General features: G+C 55.8%; 4 protein-coding genes across 4 annotated transcripts; 3 read left to right on the forward strand and 1 right to left on the reverse strand.

Moving 5' to 3' along the window:
• Positions 1-5,303: 5,303 nt before the first annotated feature.
• VTJ04DRAFT_4837 (uncharacterized protein) lies at positions 5,304-5,743 on the reverse strand (the record flags this gene model as incomplete). The annotated part of the gene is made up of 2 exons (XM_069362887.1): positions 5,304-5,526; positions 5,658-5,743. 2 exons carry the CDS (start codon positions 5,741-5,743, stop codon positions 5,304-5,306), a joined length of 309 nt encoding a protein of 102 aa, XP_069219789.1.
• A 3,673-nt stretch (positions 5,744-9,416) lies between these two features.
• VTJ04DRAFT_4838 (uncharacterized protein) lies at positions 9,417-12,004 on the forward strand (the record flags this gene model as incomplete). Its single annotated transcript, XM_069362888.1, has 2 exons — positions 9,417-9,589; positions 9,655-12,004. 2 exons carry the CDS (start codon positions 9,417-9,419, stop codon positions 12,002-12,004), a joined length of 2,523 nt encoding a protein of 840 aa, XP_069219790.1.
• Positions 12,005-12,326: 322 nt separating this feature from the next.
• On the forward strand, positions 12,327-12,647 carry VTJ04DRAFT_4839 (uncharacterized protein; the record flags this gene model as incomplete). The annotated part of the gene is made up of 1 exon (XM_069362889.1): positions 12,327-12,647. The coding sequence occupies one exon, from the start codon at positions 12,327-12,329 to the stop codon at positions 12,645-12,647; it is 321 nt and encodes a 106-aa protein (XP_069219791.1).
• Positions 12,648-18,829: 6,182 nt separating this feature from the next.
• Positions 18,830-20,817, forward strand: VTJ04DRAFT_4840 (uncharacterized protein; the record flags this gene model as incomplete). Its single annotated transcript, XM_069362891.1, has 3 exons — positions 18,830-19,545; positions 19,599-19,718; positions 19,782-20,817. The coding sequence occupies 3 exons, from the start codon at positions 18,830-18,832 to the stop codon at positions 20,815-20,817; spliced, it is 1,872 nt and encodes a 623-aa protein (XP_069219792.1).
• Positions 20,818-20,918: the final 101 nt, after the last annotated feature.

Genomic DNA, 20,918 nt, shown 5'->3' on the forward strand with positions numbered 1-20,918 from the left:
TCTCCTTTCACCCTCCCTTTCACCCCGCCATCTCGTCTCGTCCCGCCCCAGAGTTGTGCATGTCAACGCAATCCCCATGTTTTCCACATTTTCTATTCCTGTTCGAGGCCGTCCTTGTTTATTATCGGCACTGCATAAAGGTGTGACATAAACGGCTCGGTTCCTTCCTGGTTTTGCAGCAATCCAGGGCTAGGCGCGTTCATCTCCCAGCGGTTACTGTCCCGAAACAGCTCCTTGGCGAGCAGCAAGAGGAAGGAGGCATTTTGTCTGAACACCACCGCGGGACAGAGATTGCTTGTCCAATACCGGATGCTGAGTTTGACGTGCTGCTATGTCGGTAGTGATGGGCGTTGATGGATGAAGGCCCTATGCCGGCACAGATTCTTGAATAGTAGTGCCACATCAGTTCGCAGTTTAGGTTTGGTATGGTTAGAACCCTGAGTGCCTAGTATCTTGGACCAGGAGCTGTGGGTGCTTGAGGGATTGTTGACGTCGTTTAGGCGAGTTTTTGCATTGCCGGCTGATTTTACGTATGGCACCTCTCTGGTGAGCGTCATCACCACCGACGGCCACGGTACTGGTCCACTGATGAGTTGACCAGTTGCTCTGCCATGCTTCGCATCCTGGTCGTATAACTCATGATGCTATGGTAACTCACTCAAATCTCTCTGGTGATGTCATGGGGAAAGCGAATCCATCCATCAAGTCTCACAACCGGCTGCCGGGTAATGTTGCTCGGTCTTCGTAACGGCAGGTACGCCAACCATCTCGACAGTCGACCCCGAGATACTCTGATTTATTCCTTCAGGTTGGGTTTCCCTCATTTTACGTGTTTAGATTGATGGATATCTCCTCCCACGCCTGATGACTGATGAGTTCACCGAGTTGAATGCTCTCAGAACATACAACCCAGATGTATGTATAATTAATACGCCCCCCCCCCCCAAACGTTGTATTTACAGCCCTACCAGTAGTTTGGTACACTTGCGTCTTCTCCATTCCCAGGGAAAAGTGATCAGCCCAGAGTCTCAGCCCCCGAGAGCAGCTGCAAGAGCGGGCGAAGGGGATGACCGACCTGGGTAGGTGGTTCGACAGAAACAGGAATACAGTATGGATGGTTATGTGTAGAGTTAGATGCACATTTGTGTGTATGAACATAAGTTCAATGCCTGCCTCGGATTACCAGCTGGTGGTGGACGACATGCCGCAGTCAGCGAGACCGGTAGGTATGAGAGAATGTGTGTGATATCTCTGTGTGTCAAGCATTTGGATTCTTTTACTCGTGATCATTGAGAGACCACCTACCTATGTGCATGCATGCATAGTTGACTACCAGCCCGCTGTCAACGGTCATCTCCACCGTCTGTATCCGGGGAACTCTTGACGGCTGCCGTTGATTCCCATTCACAGACAATTCAGCATGTGTACGTAATTACTACGTACAACTGGACGGTTCATAAACATAGCTATGTACGGACGGTGCTGGTACGTAACGTCGCATCTAACCCCAAACCCTGGTTGGGCAACCGGGAGGCCAGCAAAGGACAAGAAAAATTTTTAGACGCCAGCATGTACGCTTCGGACCGCAGGGCCTGGATACAACGCTCATGCTTTCGCGGTGTAGTATACAGATGTATGTACGGTTGTATGGGTGCCAGCGAGCGGGGCGACGACCGTTGACAAGCGCCCATTCACACCCCAGGCTTCTCCCCTCCCCTAAAAAAGAACAAATAGTGGAAGCAGCCTGGGCGTTTCGCCCTTTCATGCCATGCTTGGTCAGAGCATGGCTAGGAAAGCCGAGGGCAGCCTCGGTCCGATCATTGTGGCGGCTATGGCTTCCATTGCCGTTGCTATTGTTGTTGTTGTGGCTTGCGTATTGCGACTTGAGACAACGCTGGCAGCGACAACGACGACATAATAGTGAAAGATGTAGCGAGATTTCTACAAAGAATCTGCCGCCCGCCATGGGTGCCGCGCGGATATTTGGGCGGCAGCGACGGGAGGGTGGAAGGATCAGAACGAGGGAAGGAATTCCAATGCGTCTCTTGACGGGATGACGGCTAGAGAATGAGACAGAGAGAGATGCAGGACCCCAGGTGCAAACCTGGTTCATGTCAGATATGGGGAGGGTATTTTGTCCCGCCCAAGGACTGTTTCCAGATTGGTGATGTGAACGACGTTGGATTGGAGCAGTTGAGGTATGGTTGCCACAGTTGGCCGGAGAGGCCTTGATAGGTACCTCTAGGAGGATGCACAGATGTTCTGACTACAGACAAGACTACGGCAGATCAGAGGTACGTAGAGTCTGGAGTCACACAAGAGCCCTAGTCTTCTACTTCCCGAGGCATTTCTCACCAGAAGGACAAGAGATACTGCTAGTGGTGATGGTATGGGCCGGAAAGGACACCCGATGCCTCAGCGCCAGATCCTAGTACTCGTAACCTCTGAGCTTGATTGACACGCGGTGGTGGCTCTGTAAGAAGGAGCAGCTGACATCTGCTTCATGTCGTGCACACTTCCCCGCGAAGTGGCGCCGTCTCGGACCTTGGGAAGTTAAAGGAGCGAATGGTGGGGGATGCTGGGGCGGGGATGGATGGATGGAGGGAGGGAATTCGTACCGGAGCGTCCGGCAGGGCAGAAAGGTAGAATAAGCATGAGAGGGAATGCAGGGTTGTTGTGTGGCACGATAGATGTCGGGCTCTCGCGGATTAGAGTCATGTCTGTTCCGAGGTGTCGCCCGGAACGCTGAAGCGATGCGGCCGACACACAAATGCGCTAAACGGCCGTGCATATGCAGCTAGGGTGAGGTACAGCAGTGTGACGGACAGCACGCACTAGTGCAGCATGTATGAACGCGGTGTGTCGCAGCGGTGTTGCTAGGTCTGTCCACTGTCCGCTGCATACTTCCGAGCAGGATCAGGACAACAGTACAGGAACAGGCAATGGGCGGGAGCTTCGACAGGAACACCAGCCCGAGGGCCGAGGACGGGATGCGGTGTCATGCTGCGGGATCCGGTCACATGGTGGTGAAACACACGATATTATCTGTCATCCTGCGTGATGAGAGTGAGGAAACCAGTCTGACGGGAAGGTGGCAAGACGTGAAGAGCAAAAGCAAAATGGAGGAATAAAATTGAGACGTCATCAGTGATGAGAGGATGGCGAGTGGGGAGGTGGAGGAATGCTCTGTCGAGAAGGTGAAGCGAGAGAGATGCCGTCCTGCGCCGCCCGCATCCCGTCCATGTCATCTCCGGCCCGCTGGAGGTGACGGGAAGCTGTCTTGGAGGAGCGGTTGACACAATGCAGAATGCTGTCAGGACCGCAGCAACGCCGAGGAGAACTGCGGAGGCGAGATGGAAGGGTCTTGGACGTGTCATAACGACCCGATGAACAGGGCTGAATGAGGGAGCCAAGGGAACTAGGTACGCAAGAGAGCGCTCCCGCCCTCCAGATGCCGGCGGCCTGGAGTTTCCAGAAGCATTCTTCCGGCTGGGATCAGTTATACCACGGCGACATATAGTCTCCCGTTAAAGAGAGAGAGCTGATAGGTGAAGGTGTGCCGTGTCGCAAGGAATCGAAACGGGAACAAGGACATGGGAATCTCATTCCAAATTTCAGGACCAACAGTTGGCAGTGGTGGTGGCTTGAAGGCAGACACGGGCTTCAACCGCACCAGCCACAGTCGTCGCGCTCTCCGGTCACGACATCCCGCTCTTCCGCCTGCATTGCCCGTTCTCATTGATCCCCCTCGACTGCTTGCACCCAATGAGTTGGGTGCCATGATGTCGATACCGATGGAAACCGACACATTGCCATGAGTTCCCGTTGATGAACATGACTGGAATAGGCGGAAACCCTGTCATGAATATAGTATCGCTCCAGTCTCACCCTCCAGCGCCACACCAGCACACCATCTGAGCCTCGGCTCACCCTTCAAGGCAGCTCGACTGGTAGCCAAGAAGGAGGGGCGACAGACGGGAAGTCGAAGGAATCAGGACAGCATTCGGAACCTTACTTGAACATTAATAGTATAGCATTGTCAAGCTTTTCATCGGCCATCGACGGCTATAGCGGGGCTTGGAAAGAGTTGGACAAATTCACCCGGCACAGGCCCGCCTGTTGTCGCCTTACTACAGAGGATGTAAGGTACATACCTATACTGTGTAAATGCTATACCTGATTCTGGAGGAGCCAAGCATTTTGCTCTTGAGAGAGAAAGGTTGGGATTGTGTAGAGTTTCTTGTCAGAGCGTTCTCATGGAGACCTGGCCAAACTTGGGATTGCGTTGTCGCTCTGCTGCTGGTTTGCGTTGGACGGACATCCCCGTTGACAGATCGGGGTTGCTGCTTTAGCGCGTCGAGCTAGAAAAAAGTGGCAGGCTTCGAGAAGCATGAAAAAAACTGGGGAAAATGCACACCCCGAGTCTGTGCGTTTTTGTGCGCTGTGGTTGGTCAGCTCAAAAGGGTCAGCCCGACACATCCCTGCGTTGGATGTTGCAGGTGGAGAAATTGCCGGGGTGCGGGTGCCGAAGACCCACCGAGGCTAAGCCATATTGGGTATAATTCGGGGGAGGAAGGGTAACCTCAACCACCAAGCATCAACAGCACAACCACACACACCACCAAATCTAAAAGCTTAACACCCGTGAGTTAAGCATCGTGACAAGGGGCTGCTCAATTTCATAGCACGGGGAGCTGCTCACTCCTCGGCCTTCTCATGGAGGGCAAGGCCATCGATGAGAAGGAGGGGTGCATGGGTGGCTTGCAGGTCCATGCGATGGCACCACCATCACGGCTGCAGCTCTTTCTGCGATGGGAATCATATCCGATGAGATGGACGAGGTGGGCGTGTTGCTGGACGTGATTCCAGACTTGATGGTGGAGCGGTTTGTAGGCCCAAGTGACCTCACGGACCCTCTGGAAGGTGATCAGTTGTTGCTCGGCTCGGATGGATGGATGGGTGCATGGATAGATGGATGCGCGGACACATTCATGACTCTCTTGACAGCCTAGCCCCTTGCGTTCCTGACTAGAAGCACCTCAGCAGCGGGGATGACGGGAACGACAATGGTGACCTGGAAGACCAAGAGAAGACAACTTGGAAGAGCGATGAACGAAACTGGCGGGTAGCTCAAAATTTGACGATTGTAACGTACACGCGCCACCGCCTTGCTTCACCCCCAAGAAGGGCCGGATGTGGGCTTCGAGGTAACGCTGAGGATCGCCGTCAATGTCTGTGAAGTTCTGTTAACCGTGATTCTGCGGTGGAGGCCGAAGAACCTGGAACCTGTGCTGGCGTGAGGGTTAGCCTGCGATGACGGCGATGCGGGAAGTCAGGCCGATGCGCTTTTTTGATTGGATGATTTGTGTGGGGTACAGGGCAGGACGTTGGGAGCCGAGATGGTAGGGGTGGTCTGCAAGGGTGGCAACCGTCGAGAGCGATTTGGCAGGAGCCTGACAAGTGGAGGTGAAGACTTCTCCAGGAGCCACAAGAGGATCCACTCCAATGAACCCTAGGATCCATCTACTGACCGTTCGTCCCGTCACTTCAACAAAAAGACAACAACTCCGGAACCCATCCCACTCACCACCTCTCCAGAACGGCGGTGAGCTAGGTATGTTTGTTTTTGTTTCAGCAGCGCGGGATGTAATACTTACGTCCAGCATATGGATTCGGCATGACATGTTGGGTTGTTGGGGCAGAGGGCAGAGTCGGCGGTCGTCGAGTTGACTGTCGCAGACATCACAGACGTCGCAGCTCAGGGCACGTGGGCTGATGCGTGATCCAGACCTAAGCGCCACACCGTTTCTTGCTGTGGGGAGTCCAGGCATAACAAGCCGTCTTTCCGAGCAGCCACACGAAAGCCACCAAGCTCTTCCAAGAAGGGTCCTTGGCCGACGCGGACCTCTGCGGCCTTTCGATCCAGCCCGATCCCTCCATCCCCTGCGCGGCCGCTTTTTTGCTCTTGCTGCAGCTTGTCCGTTGTGGCTACGCCGAGTCTCAGAAGCAGGACGACACTAGTTGCAGGAGGCTTCACCCTAGCGCCATGCTTGTCAAATGCCGCCCAGCAATGGTTGACGCTTCATGAGCGGCCCGGACAGCCAAGACAATGCAACAAGCAAATCCACACAGTGCACACCATGGGATTTTCTTCTAGAAGACGCGGAGAGTTGCCAACGGGACGGTCTCACGGCCTGGGCCATATAGAGGTGTGCTGATGTCTTGCTTATTTATCACCTTGCACTTTCACATTCCTAGGGCTCATACTCTCAAGCAAACAGTGCGAACGAAGGAGCACGTTGTCGTCGAGTCACGGAGTACAGCTGCGTGGGGTCATCGCTTGGTTTGCCGGCTTGGGGTCGACTTCGGCTGTTCGAGTACGGCGCAGCCGATAATCTCGCTGTGATCTGAGGAAGCCCAGGGTTTCAGCAGAAAGCTGTGCGACATTGGCCGCAGGGCGATCCTCTGATCAGGTGCCCAGAATGACACTCAAGTGGCATTACGCAACACCTACACAAGTTAACACAGCTGTCATGCACGCCATGCAATTGAAGAAAAAAATATCAGATTCACCAAGAGCCAAAACTGTCAAGACGACTGCATGTCAACGCCCGATTTGACTAGTCTAAGCTTGACCTACTGCGAGATTGGCCGTGCCGCGAGTCGCAGGAGAGAGCGGCTGCACCGAAATGACAGGACGAGGGACGGCAGCGGGCGAGCTCCGAGCCGCCCGTCTTTCATGATCTCGATGCTGCTGACCCTACTCCAGTAAAAACTTTCTACAGCGGGTCCCCGGTTTGCCCCAGAATCCGCAGTCGACGGGAGTTCGAGATGACGAGGCGGCAGAACCAGCAAAATAGCACTCCGCTACATCCTACCTAGTGCGGGGCCGGATGCGCACAGAACGATGGAGCGACGAGGCGGAAACCTACGTCAGAAACGTCCAGAGCGGCCGGGCAGCCTGCCGCGAGTTCTCCATCACCACGAGATTTCGGTAGCTTGCCAAAGCTGGATATCGATACCGTCTTTTCTAGATTAATACCCAAGTCATGTGCCTTGTAAAACCAGCAAAAGCCATCGCCACCGCCCCATCAACGCCCACCGCCACAATGACCGTCAAAAGTTTTCTCTTGCTCAGCTGGATCCTCAGGCGAGCTGCACTATCAATCACATCGGCGGGGACGGCGAAAGAAAGGGGACGAAATTTCCCTCTCATGTCCGTTTAGTCTGGGTCGCCTGGAAGCATAGTGTTGTCCGGTTCCAAGTGCAAGTCCGTCGGAACGCGCAGTGATAGGTGACAGTGCCATCGCTTGGAAAGCGACCCATACGCTGTGGTGCGCTGAGAGCGGGGAGATGCCCCAGAGAGCATCCTTCTACTACCTACAGCAGTCTGTAGAACCGCTCGTCTCTCGATTAGGCGCGCCACGTCCTTTTTCGTCGAAACTGAAGCCCATCAGGCCAGCCTGCCGCGCTGCAAAAACCTGGAGGGCAGGCGGCACTGCAGACCTGCGGGGTGCCGTGAACGGCACAACCTAGCATGTCTGTGGATGACGGTTCCGATTGTCTGCACCCCATCTAACACCCCAGACTCTCCACCCCCTGCCGTCCCTGTCGACCCTGAGGGCAGATCCCTGGCTGCTGGCCGTTGAAGAGAAGCCGACCGCCAATCAGCTCGTCGCAGGACGCCGGCTTCCCCACACAGGCCGAACAGTGCCCCTGGATCGATGGGAACAGGGTTCTTGGAAGAGGAACTCTGGGGCCGACGGTCCCTCGTTCCAGCTCCGCGCCCTTCGACCTCTCTCTCTCCACTCACCGTGTCTGGCGCCCTTCTTGTTTCCCCAATCCCAATGCGCTCGTTGCTGGCTCTGAGACTGGACAAACAAAACAATGGTGCATCATGCTTTCACCGTCCCATCCTGTTCATCTCGCTATCCACATGGATTTGGGTTGTCTCCCAACGCTGGGAATCAACTGACACGGGAGCGGCTCACCACGGCGGACACGCCGAGACTACGAAGATACGAACATTGACCAGGATGAAGCACTGTCCTGATGGAAATGGATGAGAAGCGCAGAATCGGCGTCAACAGATATGTGTTTTGCCCACTGCGACTCAGGCCTCGGCATCCGATGGTTGACTGTAACATCATCAGGGTATTCGGATCCTAGCTAGAATCCTTTCCGCAGTGAGTGTGACCTACCTACTGTGTTGTACTCGTAGGCGTACACGTCTGGGTACGTACTACAGTAGTTACTCCGTACCTCCCCTTTGGCCCCACGTGCGACGTCCGCCCCGATGTCGTTGTCGTTCGACTGGGCAAGACAAGGTACGTACCGCGAATCTCCATCCCCTTCCCCTCATGCACCCCGGCCTCGTCCAACAAAACTTGGTGAAACGCCACAAGCTCTGCCCAGATGCGAAGAAGGCCGCTCACCGGCATGCGACGCGCATCTTCCCCAGACTGGCCAGACTGGAGGAAAGTCTGGGGGAACTGACGTGTGCGTCTCCAAACGAGCCATCCTCCCCGCGTCAAGCTCCCATTCGGGATCGCGGCCGGCCGCGACCTGTACTGACCCTGATTTAATATGTGAATTCAAGTACTTGCGGCTCAGTCATGCCTTGATTGGCGGCCGCCCCTTGGTTGTGTTCCCGAAAACTGAGAAGCCCTGTCCCTGTCTCTCTCGCCAGTTCGTGACTCGACGTCAGGCAGTTCTCGACACACGGCATTGACCGCAGGCCATGATCTCGTCACTAGGAGCTTAGACGACATTGCTCACTCTATCTCAGCCTTAGTCAGGCGAAGCTATACCGGGGGCCCCTCCTCGCCGTCCCGAGTTGGATTGCCTTGGACAATGGGACCGTACCACAACCGCCCTCCCCCAGCGCCCCAGCGCGAGATGCTACGGCAGGGGGAGGGGGGTTGGGGGGGTATGTAATTAATGGGCGTGTGAGAGCAGGGCCGACTGGGGAAAGCTACCTTAGCAAGGTGAGAGGGTAGCTTTTCTCCACACGGCGCCGGCCTGGAGAGCCGAAGCATCCTTGCCCTGCCAATGTCGTGTCGCCTCGCTCCCCACACTTTCGACACCAACTACCATCCCCAACTCATGGGATACATCAAGCAATGTAAATATATAAGTCTTCATCCACTCCCCACGTTCTTGCCTCGCTCCGCCATCGCCACGACTCTATCTTTATCTCACCGTGGCTGGCGGAGACGAGACATTGATCACAGCCTGGTGTCATCCTCACTCCCATGTATTAAGACGTACATCATCACCAGCCTTCCATTCACTTACATCACAACCCCAATAAACAACACCGGTCTCGCCATCTCACCTCCGGCCGGCTCTACCAAAACGACACATCCAGTGATACCCCTTTGATACGTTGTCCACTCCTTTCTTACACAGTCACCATGGCGCCATCAATCCCCGTGCCCACCCAGGGCGGCATGTTCCACACCTTCCAAGGAGTCACTCCACGCAAGACGTCGAACGATTCACCAGATAGCGCAAAGACCAATGGGACAGGCACCACCAAGAGGATAACAACACCGCACGCCTGTGCCGAATGCAAGAGGCGCAAGATGTAAGTCGAACTAGGCCCAGGGAGGCAAGTTGGAGGTCAATGTCCTCTAACACATCATGTCACAGTCGCTGCGACGGTCAACAACCATGCGGCCAATGCCTCTCGAGCCGGGCACCCAAGAGGTGCTTCTATGACAAGCACCGCCAACGCGTTATCCCTTCTCGCAAGACCCTCGAAGCCCTGTCGCAGTCCCTCGAAGAGTGCCGGTCAATCTTGAGGAGGTTATATCCCAACCATGAGGTGCAACAACTTCTTCCTTTGTCTCGCCAGGAGCTTCTCAACCTTCTCGAACGGCCCGGCCCAATCGACACTTCCGTTGGCGGTCTTCCTTCGCCAATCAATACCTCGCCGGTTTCGGACCTCGGATCGCCTACGGTTCCCAAGCAGGAGAACATCTTGGAGCAGTTGCCAGCAAGGGACTCCGAGTGGGATGAGGAGCGCAGGGGACGGGACGGGATTCCGGCCGAGGCTGACGACATCAACGCCCTTTCACTCAACGTCGACCGCCAGGCATCATACCTGGGCGCCTCGTCCATCAAGGCCGCGCTTATGGTGATGCTCAAGGTGCAGCCGAGCCTTCGCAACGCCCTGGCTGCTCCCCTCAGCGGTGTCGAGATGTCCAACAACTTCCCCGCTGCCGTTCGCCAGAAGCCGTCGACAACATCCTCGAACTCCCAAAAGGAGCCGCCGCAGCGTATTCCGTGGTCGTGGAAGGGCCAGACCCTCATCGACGCCTACTTCAAGCGCATTCACGTCTTCATTCCCATGCTCGATGAGAGTTCGTTCCGCGCCGACTACCTCGAGGGCCAGCGCACCGATGCACCATGGCTCGCGCTGCTCAATATGGTCTTCGCCATGGGAAGCATTGCTGCGAGCAAATCGGATGACTACAGCCACGTCAACTACTACAACCGCGCCATGGAGCATCTGCCCATGGATGCCCTCGGCAGCAGCCACATTGAGACGGTTCAAGCACTGGCCCTGATCGGCGGCTACTACCTTCACTACATCAACAGGCCAAACATGGCCAACGCCGTCCTCGGCGCGGCCATCCGCATGGCCAGCGCCCTCGGCCTGCATCGGGAGTCGTTGGTGCAGAGCACCAACGATATCGTCGCCGCCGAGACTCGCCGTCGCACCTGGTGGTCGCTCTTCTGCCTGGATACCTGGGCCACCACGACCATGGGCCGCCCGTCCTTCGGTCGCTGGGGCCCGGCCATCAGCATTCGCCCCCCTGAGTTCGGCATCAACGCCAACCGCGACTCGTCTCAGCACGCGGGTATCCTTCCGCTCATCGAGAACATCAAGTTCTGCAAGATCGCCACCCAAATCCAGGACATGCTCGCCATTGCTCCGCTGCTGCGCACCGAGGACCGCTGCAACCTCGACGCCCAGCTCGTCGGCTGGTACAACTCGCTGCCCTGGCTCCTCCGCACCACTGACCCCTGCGCAGAGCCCCTCTACATGGCCCGCTGCATCATGAAGTGGCGCTACCAGAACCTGCGCATGCTGCTGCATCGCCCGGTTCTCCTCTCGCTCGCCTCGTCAGGAATTAACCCGCACACGCAAGCCTGCGAAGCGGACCTTGCCGCCATCGAGACTTGTCGCGACCTCGCCGCGCAGACCATTGAGGATATTGCGCGCGAGTGGGCGCGCAATCAGATGAGCGGCTGGAACGCCGTGTGGTTCCTGTACCAGGCGGCCATGGTGCCTCTGGTCAGCGTCTTCTGGCAGTGGGGCAGCCCGCGTGTGCCCGAGTGGCTCAAGCAGATCCAGGCCGTGATCGACTTGCTCGAGGTTATGGAGGAGTGGTCTCTGGCTGCCCGCCGCTCTCGCGAGGTCGTCTGGCGCATGTATGACGCCGCCCGCCAGCTGGTCGCCCAGCAGCGCGCCAGCACCGGCGCCCCGCCCGCGACCACGGGCACTCCGGCTCCGACGACGATCCAAACTCCTTCCTCACCCTCGGCTGGCTCGACCATCCAAGTCATCACCACTCAGCCGGGTGACGGCAGCATGGCCTTCCCTTCCCCCGGCATCGCCGCTGCCGAAGCCGCGGGGATGCACATGAGCCCGATCGGCCTTGAGCCCGTCGACGGCATGGGTATGATGGCCATGCTCGACCAGAGCGGCCTCTGGAGTGGCGACATGGACGGCATGTACTGGAACAACGCCGGATCTCCGACGACGGCCCAGCCGCCGCACATCAGCTTGGGCAGCCCCGTGGACGAGTCTGCCATGGCGGCTCAGTTCGCGGCCTATGGTGCCGCGACCCCCCACACCCCCGTGTCGGCGACGATGCCGCCTCACGAGATGGTCCACCACGCCGCGGTGGACTATCACGGCTTGATGGCTCATCATGCTGCGGCCGCTGCCCAACAACAGGCGGGCATGGAGGGATTCGCCTACGTCCAGTGAAAGGGATACAGAACACAGCTACGCTTACGAACTTGATACCCCGCATTGCGATCTGTTATGAGACATGACGTGTTGGGCGGAGTTTCTCAAATTTTCTTTTCTTCGTGGCTTACGGTAGCGGAGCTTACCGATCGAGGGTCTGGGAAATATGTACGACACAAAGAGGGAGGGGAGTGAACAATTCCTATGTCACCCCTACACACCATACCCTCTTTTTTTCCCGGGTGTAACCCACAGGCTTCGCTCACCTTGTGCTACCTTACCCATCTCACACCCACCTTAGCATTCTACCGTCCAGTCGCGGCAGGCTTTTTCGGCCCGGATGGACGCGAGGTGCATAGGAGGGATGGTTGAGGGTGTTTTCTTCTCTTCTTCTAATGTTTTTATTCTTGCCTTTTTTCCTTTTTTCCTTTCCCTTTTGTACAGCTTGGGAGTTGGGAATGGGTGGTTGGTTGGGTGGTGGGATGGATGGATGGGAGGGTTGGGTTCTTGTGCGTTCTGGGTCAGGGGGGTACGGGTCGTGTCTTTGAGGTCAATGGGAAACGGGAACAAAAATCACGTCTCTTCTGTTTTGGATGTACTACTGGACAGGTTGGATGATAGGAGGATATACCAGAGAGAACAATGGGTGGTCTGTTCATGATTTCATGTATATGCAGAACTCGTTCGCTACTACGAACAACGGCTGGAAAATGAAAACTTGTCTCTCACGAGCAGAAAATCATGGGGGAAAGCACCAGTGCTCTGGATTGATGATCATGGCTAGGTGTTTGACAAACTTTGTTCACTTGTCCTTGCTTGGCCTTAGCCAGTATTATTAGTAGTAGCCCCAAATAGCAACCTCTTGGTAACGTGCCACACCATGGCCTTCGGCATTTTGTGTTGGCACCTGCCTCTCTGAAGTGTCTTGCAGTTCTTGGATAACAAGTCGGCAACATGAATTTGAGATCAGATTGGACAGGACATATTAAGTTTTCGGGCCTTGTTGAATACCCGGAAATAGAGACCACGTGCAGCGTGTAATGGTGGTTGTGGTGATTGTCAAGATGGCAACGATGGCACTGATCACGGCTGAAGTCAAGTAACAAAGCTATCTACGTACGTAGTCAGCATCGTGAGGTATCTTGACGAGATTAAGGAGGTGTGCCTGCTATGTCCCTCTCTCAGTTTCGTGTCTGTCCGCGAGTCATGAAGGCACCAAGAATGGCTGTGTGTGACATTTCACGATGCTACATGCCATTGCGCTGTGAGCCGAAGGGAGCGGCATTGGATCAATACCTCAAGGGGCCCGAGTGTGGTCGACTTTGGAATCATGGTCGCGGACTGACTATGGAATGCCAGGACCACCGGTGCTAGTCATCCCGGGCATGGAAGTAGGGTTGCTTGAGGTGCCCTTCCCTTCAGCACATCCGGAGTACCCTCATAGTAAGACACTAATACTTCGCAGGAGCAAGACTCCGTTGGGATCCTGTTGGATGAACCTAGGGTACGTACATACACTAGACTAGTCTGTATGAGTAGTATGCACAACGTCGTCGTATCGTCTCGTCGAAGGCTACCTCACCTCCCCTGAGATTCCTACTTAGCTCCTGGAAAGACGGGAGCGACCGCGCTGGCTGGCAGGCCTGCACCCACACACCCTCCATCCACACCTTGGCACCCCCAGTGAGGAGGAGAATGTGACCTGTCAGGAAATCCTTCTAGAAAAATCCGGGTGGCCTGTCCATGGTTTCTTGGAACCATGGATCTCAGGGCCGACAACGCGCTTGAGACGTAGCTACTGTACGTCGCGCAACGGTTGCAACGCAACCCCCGCTAGTCCAGCACCAGCCTCGCGCAGCCCATGGATGGGGTCTGCTGTCTCTTGCCCGTAGTGCCGGACTTAACTACGGAGTACTACAGAAGTAGCTAGACCTCAGGGAGGCCGCCAGTCGAACATGAATAAACTGGGGTTCATGAATTGCGGCGCCGTTATACTCACATCAAGGTCACAGAGGAATTGGACAGAGGTGGCTTTGCTCTGAGGTAAAGCCAAGTTTGGAGGGTTCGGCTGTCGGCGGAAGTCCGGGCTGCAGACTGTCATGATCGAAGCACTCAAGTTGTCCTCTCACCGTGCACATCCGATCATCAGGCGCTCGACAGCGCTGGCCTTGTGAACGTTGTCACTGACCTCGGCGGTAGGTCAGGTCAGGAAGTGAGGTGGGTAATGCTGGTACTGGAGATCGGAATGGTCGGGCAGGATCAACAAGGGAGGTGATGGTATCGTACAGTACACAGTGTCAATCGCACACCGAAGATCCTGCCGGATGCGGAGACCGTGGCGTAAACATCGCAATACTATTGGTTGATTTAATGGTTTGTGACGTCGCGTCTGTGCATCTTGGCAATCTGGATTTGCGGCCCGTCGCGCGGCCTCTGCCGGTACTTTGAGGAACAAAGCCCGACGATGAAAGGCTCTGGCCTGCGTCGGCGGAGCCGAGCCGAAGCGGATGGTGTGGAGTCGGGTCTGGGGTCTGGGGTCTGGGGTTTGGGGTCGGGTGCGGGGAAATGTGGGTCTCCAGTTTCACAGCAGATCCAAGGCTTTCCCCCAGAACAGCGAGAGAACCAAAAACAACAGGATTCCAACCACCTGCCTTTTCAGGGGTACGTGTGATGTAAAAACATCTGCCAGCGTACAAAATGGAGTATATGTCAGTATCTTAATGCCTGGATCTTCTGGAACCGCCGCCGCCAAAGCGTCCGTTCTCCATTCCACCCGTGCGGTTCCTTGGGACTCGCGTCTGCGGTCGGGAGATGGAGGCGAGAGTGCGGGGAAGAATCAGCACATCACCATATCCCATGTATGTGCCTGACTTCACAGCACTGCACGCTGCACGTAGGCGGACGGCGATGCGGAAGAGGCTTGGGTGTGGCGTCTGTATGCCGACCCTTTTGGCCGTGTCAACCCGTGTCAACCGCCTGGGAAAAAAGTTTGGCTCTTTGTTGGCACTGGACACACAAACTTCACAAGATGCATTGCCTAGCTATGTCTATTCTCCTCCACGCTTTCATATTGCCGGTTGAAGCAGATGCGGGACCCAGGAGATCAGAGATACCGGCCCAGGGAGGAAAGACATAGTATGATATCGCTGCACGCCAGAGGAACCTGTCACGCCATGATGCCTACCTGAGCTTTTTCCTACTTCCTTTTCGAGGTATAAGCGGCAGAAAAGGTAGTTTCCTACCGCTCCTGCTACAGATATGGACAGAGACACGGGACGATGAGGGGCAAAGGTGCAGAGAAGCAGGATCCCGTACAACCTCCGGATAAGGTAGTGTTGTGCCGGAGGCCGGTATGTCTCCTCCACGAAATCTGGGGCAGGTAGAGCCGGCTGTCGGGACCCATCACGGAGTGCCGGATCCAAGCCAAGCTCCGAAGTGTTGGCCCTCCCGCGGCCCGAACTCCGGTAGGGACGCGGCGACGACGTGGTCGAAGTTTGGTTATGAAGGACCTCCCTCCCTCCCGTCCACCAACCCGTATGGCACAGAAAGCTTTCATACACACTCTAGCCTTCTAGTTTGTTTGTTGTTGCTTGTTCGATCCCGCCTCCCTGAACCGGTTGTTGTCAATGTCTGGCGCGATGCGGGATATACCTCACTGTTCAGTGTTTGGAGTCCCTTCTTTCAGGATGTTGAACCGGTGTTCAGGGCACATATGTGCCTTGGGTGAGTGCGCATCTGACTTGGGCCCAACTATGTGCACTCCCCTTTTGCCGTCGTAGCACTTACCACTTGTCCTTCAAGATCGGTTCTCATCGGTGTCAGTTCTTTTTGTTGGCAGCCGGTGATGCTGACGATAGATATGAACAACGTTTGATGTTGGGTCGCAGTGCAGGCAGCAGGGAGAGGTACCGCAGACACATTACAGTAACGTTGTGCAGCCGGAGCAACACAAACTGAGTCGTGTGTCCATCTGTGTTCTTGAATCTTGTGCTCTCGGCAATTTTTCTTTGACTCGGGCATGGCAGTTGGTGAAAGACACGCCTTGATCCCTGATGACTTGAAGGTGCGCATGGGGGGGAAGATTGCTTCTCCCTCCAAGTTGTGGCGCTCGCTGTTCGCTGTGTGTAGTGAATGCAGACAACAACCCCAGCCCTGCGTGTACCCGTCTGTTAAGAGCGGTAGTAGAGAGGGTCGATTTTACATACAAAAATCTGGTCTGCACTAACCGCGGGTCCTTTTGGCCATCCGCTGTGTTCCTTACCTCGAACTGACGAATCTGTCTGATGTGATGATGCTGTGGCTCTCCTTCCAGAGGGGCAAGAGTAAGACACACCGCTTGGCTTCCATCAGATGTCTGCTGCTTCTCTGTGGATGCCTATCTCGGAATCCCGTTCTTCTTCAGGTTTTCCTCCGACCAACTGTATACTACCTGTAGGCAGAAGGTTCATGTCAAACCCCCTCTTGTCCTGCCTCGCCCCGCAGTGACTTGACCCGGAGGAGAGCGTGCCTGCTTGATGTTTAGGTTCTTTCTCTCGTCTGCCAACCTTTTGGAGGATCGAGGCAGGATCTAGCCCAGCCGCTGGACAATCGAGATGGAACTTCCAGGTTAGTGTGTGATGTCCAAGCCCGCCCTGTCCCGGTGTCCCAGCCCAGGTAGAAGAACCGAAACTGGGCACAAATAGGAATGGGGATAGAAAGAACACATCTGATTCCTTGAGACTCCTGTCCAACTCTCCTTACGCCCTTCAGCTGAAGCAACAATATCTCCGATTGTCAAGGAAGTGACCGAGCGCCCAGCCTTGCCTTTGCACGATCACCAAGGCAAGGAACTGCTTGGAGCAGGAGGGACTAAGGTGATCTGTCAGGAAACTGGAAAGGGGGATCGACTAGACTTCAGTGTGTGGATAAGTACCTAGGTACTTAGTCCTTCTTCTCCTGTCTCTCATTCAGCTGAGGTATTGTGTGCTTGACGGGTTCCAGGATGCCACGTCCTGCCGCATTTTCAGTTCCATCTCACCGACGTTGCTGGCAGTTCAAGCACATATCAACTCCCTTGTACGCAATCGCACTTTTGGAACAGACGTAAACGACTCTGGACCTGGTGAGTAAACCCGACGGCTTGCATGCCGGGGAGGATGAGTAAACATTCCCGAAGAGCCCCGACAGGGCAGACAGGGCTTCTCTTGCGAGCCTTCACTGTCCGAGCAGGAGAGAGAGAGCTCCGAGTTCATATCCTGCCGGATCGGCTAGGATGAGTAATCACGTTCGAAGGGCGCGTTCCATGACAAGATGGCAATGACAAAGCAGCGGACGACCCATGGTACTTGGTGCCGCTCCGGCATTCGTTTGTGGCGTCGGTATTCGGAGCAGTACCGGCCTGCATGGCTGAGGATCGCCGGTGCTTGGCTTGGAGGGTGTTCCGTGCTCCGTAATGTTTATCACTGTCGATCGCAGCCGCCAGGATGTCTGACGAAGTGTCTTGACTTTGTGACGAATTTATATTGGGGATCCTACAGAGGTACTATGCCATAGGAAGAGCTGCCGCTACAGCAGACCAGGCTTCTAGCAAGGAATTTATTTCCCTGATGTTGATACCCGGGTTGGGTAAGTGTCTCGGAGCCTCAATTGTGCCGGACGGAGAATGCCACATGGGAATGGCCGGGGTCTCCGGGTGCCGTGTTATCGGACTTCGGCCACGTGGGAACCATAGGATGGGTTTCGTGTAGCCCGCAACAACTACCTAGGGTTGTTGTCAGCTTCTCTCTTGTATGTACATACTCTTACCCATACGTACTTGGCTTCTCGATTTCGTCATCAAATGAGGCTGGAGACTCGATTGCTGATACACGGGGCTGACACCGCCCAGCGAGAGTTTCGGGAGCCGGAAGCCCCATCAACGGGTCATCCCGACCAATGGCATACTTCAGCTTCCCGAGAACTACCAACACCCAACACAAACCGGCCGTTTGCCGAGTGCGAGTGCGAAACAGGAAAGGCCACAGAAGGTGTGTTGCTGATGTGGCTTCGCAGGGGATTTGTGCTGCGGCTGCTCGCTTCATCAGCCTGTAGTATCTGCTCAACAGCAAACCTGTTCGCTGGAACCGATTTACCGATTGCTGTGAAGTTACCTTCAAACAAGCCAACAGCACATGTTGGGGTCAGAGACAAGGCCACATCGGCATGACGATGGCGCGGCCTCGCTCTTTGGCGTTTGCTATGCAACGGGATGCGGCCGCCCTTACAGAGTAGAAACATTGATTTTTCTCAGCTTCTGCCTTTTCTGCCACTCTGTGAAATTTCCCGCGGAAGGGCTAGAAGCTAGGCGTCTTCAGCTGTCTCCATTCTGCGATCAACACTATCGCGGGCTGGCCCAGAAACGTCCAAGCTGGATGCTTGGCAGCGCAGCTTTGGCGAAGTCTTGCTAAAGCCTTCAGCGTCGGTGACGAAAGTCTTGACGCGTCTTTGTTCTGCGAGTCCGAGTGCGAGACTCCAACGCTGCCCGACAATCACTCACAAGGCCCAACCCCTGCTACCGTGGCTCGACTTCTTCGTCGGCCGGTTGGTCACCGTCGTTGACAACTGCGTCTGACGACACCATATCGCATCATTCGCCGGGCATACTCCGAGTCCGAAGAGCTTCACATTGCGTTGGTGATTAGTCGGAACGTTGCTGGAATCCCATGAACATCATCCAGCAAAGGGCGTAGTCCTCCAAGAGGAAGCCCGGTGAGATACTCATATAAGCAGCCATACCGACTTTCAGACTCCGTGTCTCTCTCGAATGTCCCAGGCGGACTAAGAACCAACAATCATCTGTCTATTTCAACATCATCATCATAATCCATGGCTTCAACTTCTACGACAGTTGGATCTCAGACGGCCCCTGAGCCGAACTTCAGTCAGCCGGAAAAGCAGCAATCTCCCGACCGGGAATCGGGAGCTGTGCCCGGAACAACCGGAGACAAACAATCACCTCCGCTTCCAACTGATACCTCGCAACCCGACGACCATGTCGTCACCGACGACGAGAAGAAGGGAGAGTATATCGGGCCCAATGGCTTGTCACGACTTCGTCTCATCGCCGTCACCACAGGCGTGTCTCTCGGGCTCTTCCTTTCGATGCTCGACAGTTCCATCGTCGCGACCTCCCTCTTCAGCATCGCCGTCGAATTCAAAGATGTCGACCGCATCAACTGGGTGGCGCTGTCCTACGTCCTGACTTATCTGGGGTGCGCGGTGCTGTTTGCGCGCTTTTCGGACGTTGTCGGCCGTCGTGCTGTCTTTGCGGCAGCCTATGTCATATTCGTGGCATTCTCGCTGGCCTGCGGGTTTGCGAAGAATATGGACCAGTTGATTGCGTTCCGGGCAATTCAGGGGTTGGGAGGGAGTGGGCTGTACAGCGTCTCGATGATTATCCTGCCTGAGGTGACGCCAGATCGGGCGAAGAAGTATATCGCAGGTGTCGTTGGGTTGGTGTTGGCATCCTCTGGAGTGCTGGGCCCCGTTCTTGGTGGTGTCTTGACTGAATATGCGGGTTGGAGATGGGTATTTTGGATCAAGTGAGTTGCTCCAGGGCGTACCGACTGATGCGAGTTACTGACGAAACATCTAGTGGCCCCATTGGTGCTGTTTCAATTATCATCTTCTACCTGTCCTGGCCGGATGAGAAGTATCTTCCCCTGCTGGATCGTCGGAGGTGGACAGATATCGACCTCGTCAGCGCATTTCTCTTGTAAGTTGTCACTCGTGCCCCTTTTAGCTCCCCGCCACAGCCAGCCAACTCACACTTCCTCAGGATGGCAGCGGCCGTACTCATCGTCTTCCCCTTCCAACATGCCATGGGTGTTGCAGATCCTTGGGGCACCGCCACCTTCCTCGCCCCTCTCATCTCCGGGGTGGTCTGCCTCGCCTTGCTCTTCCTCTGGCAATCCTTCCTCAGTTGGCGCATCAACAAGAAAGCGTCCTCTCCCAAGGCCACCCACCGCGACCGCGAGCGCGTCTACAGCGAGGCCTTTGCTCTCCCGCCCGTCCTGTTGCGCAACCGCGTCTACTCCGCGGCCACCGTCCACACCCTTCTGACAGGTTTTCCGTACATTCTTTGCATCTACGCCTTTCCCATCCGCTTCCAGGTCGTTTACGGCCGCAGCGCACTGGACGCAGGGCTTATGCTGCTGCCCATGCTTGCGGGCACGGCCTTGGGCACGGCGATCACGGGCGCCATCAACGGACAGGAGGGCCGCAAGGTGCGGTTCATGGAGACGTTGGTTGCGGCGTGCGTGCTCATGATGCTGGGCTGCGGGCTCGAAATCACGGCCGACGATTCGGGCGCGCTCGAGCCCAAGGTCCTCGGGTTCCTGGCGTTTGTGGGCGTGGGGTTTGGGCTGTCGGCTGCGGGCGCGACCATGCTGGCCGGTGTGGAGGCGCCGATGTACGAGCACGCATCGGCGCAGGGCATCGTCGCTCAGGTGCGCATGTTGGGGGGAAGTATCGGCATCGCGGCCTCGTCGGCGATTTTGGGCACCAACTACCGCGCCGAGCTGGGGAACACGGGCATCTCTCACGAGGCGTTGAGCTATCTGGCCTCGAACCCGGACTTTTTGCCCGCAGAGACGTGGGCGGTTATCCGCCGCGTGTACACCCAGGCGTTGAGGGAGGATATGATTGTTTGCTGCGCGGTGCTGGCAGCCGCGCTGTTGAGCTCGTTCTTTGTCTACAGGAAGGATGCTGTGTCCATGGAGGAAATGATGAAGCAACGGTACCGTGAGGAAGAAGAACGGAAGAAGGCCATGGACGATGCCCGCAAGAATGATGACAGCACGGAGCAAGCTTAGTGGGTTTGGAATTTTGGGAAGGCTTTGGATCAGGTACACGGGGTTTGGCTTTAAGGACGGCGCATCAACTGGGCTGTAGAAACGGATTGCTGGTAGGGGGA

The sequence above is a fragment of the Mycothermus thermophilus genome (assembly GCF_041956435.1).
Source record: "Mycothermus thermophilus strain CBS 625.91 unplaced genomic scaffold VTJ04scaffold_3, whole genome shotgun sequence".
In the NCBI taxonomy this organism is placed as follows: domain Eukaryota; kingdom Fungi; phylum Ascomycota; class Sordariomycetes; order Sordariales; family Chaetomiaceae; genus Mycothermus; species Mycothermus thermophilus.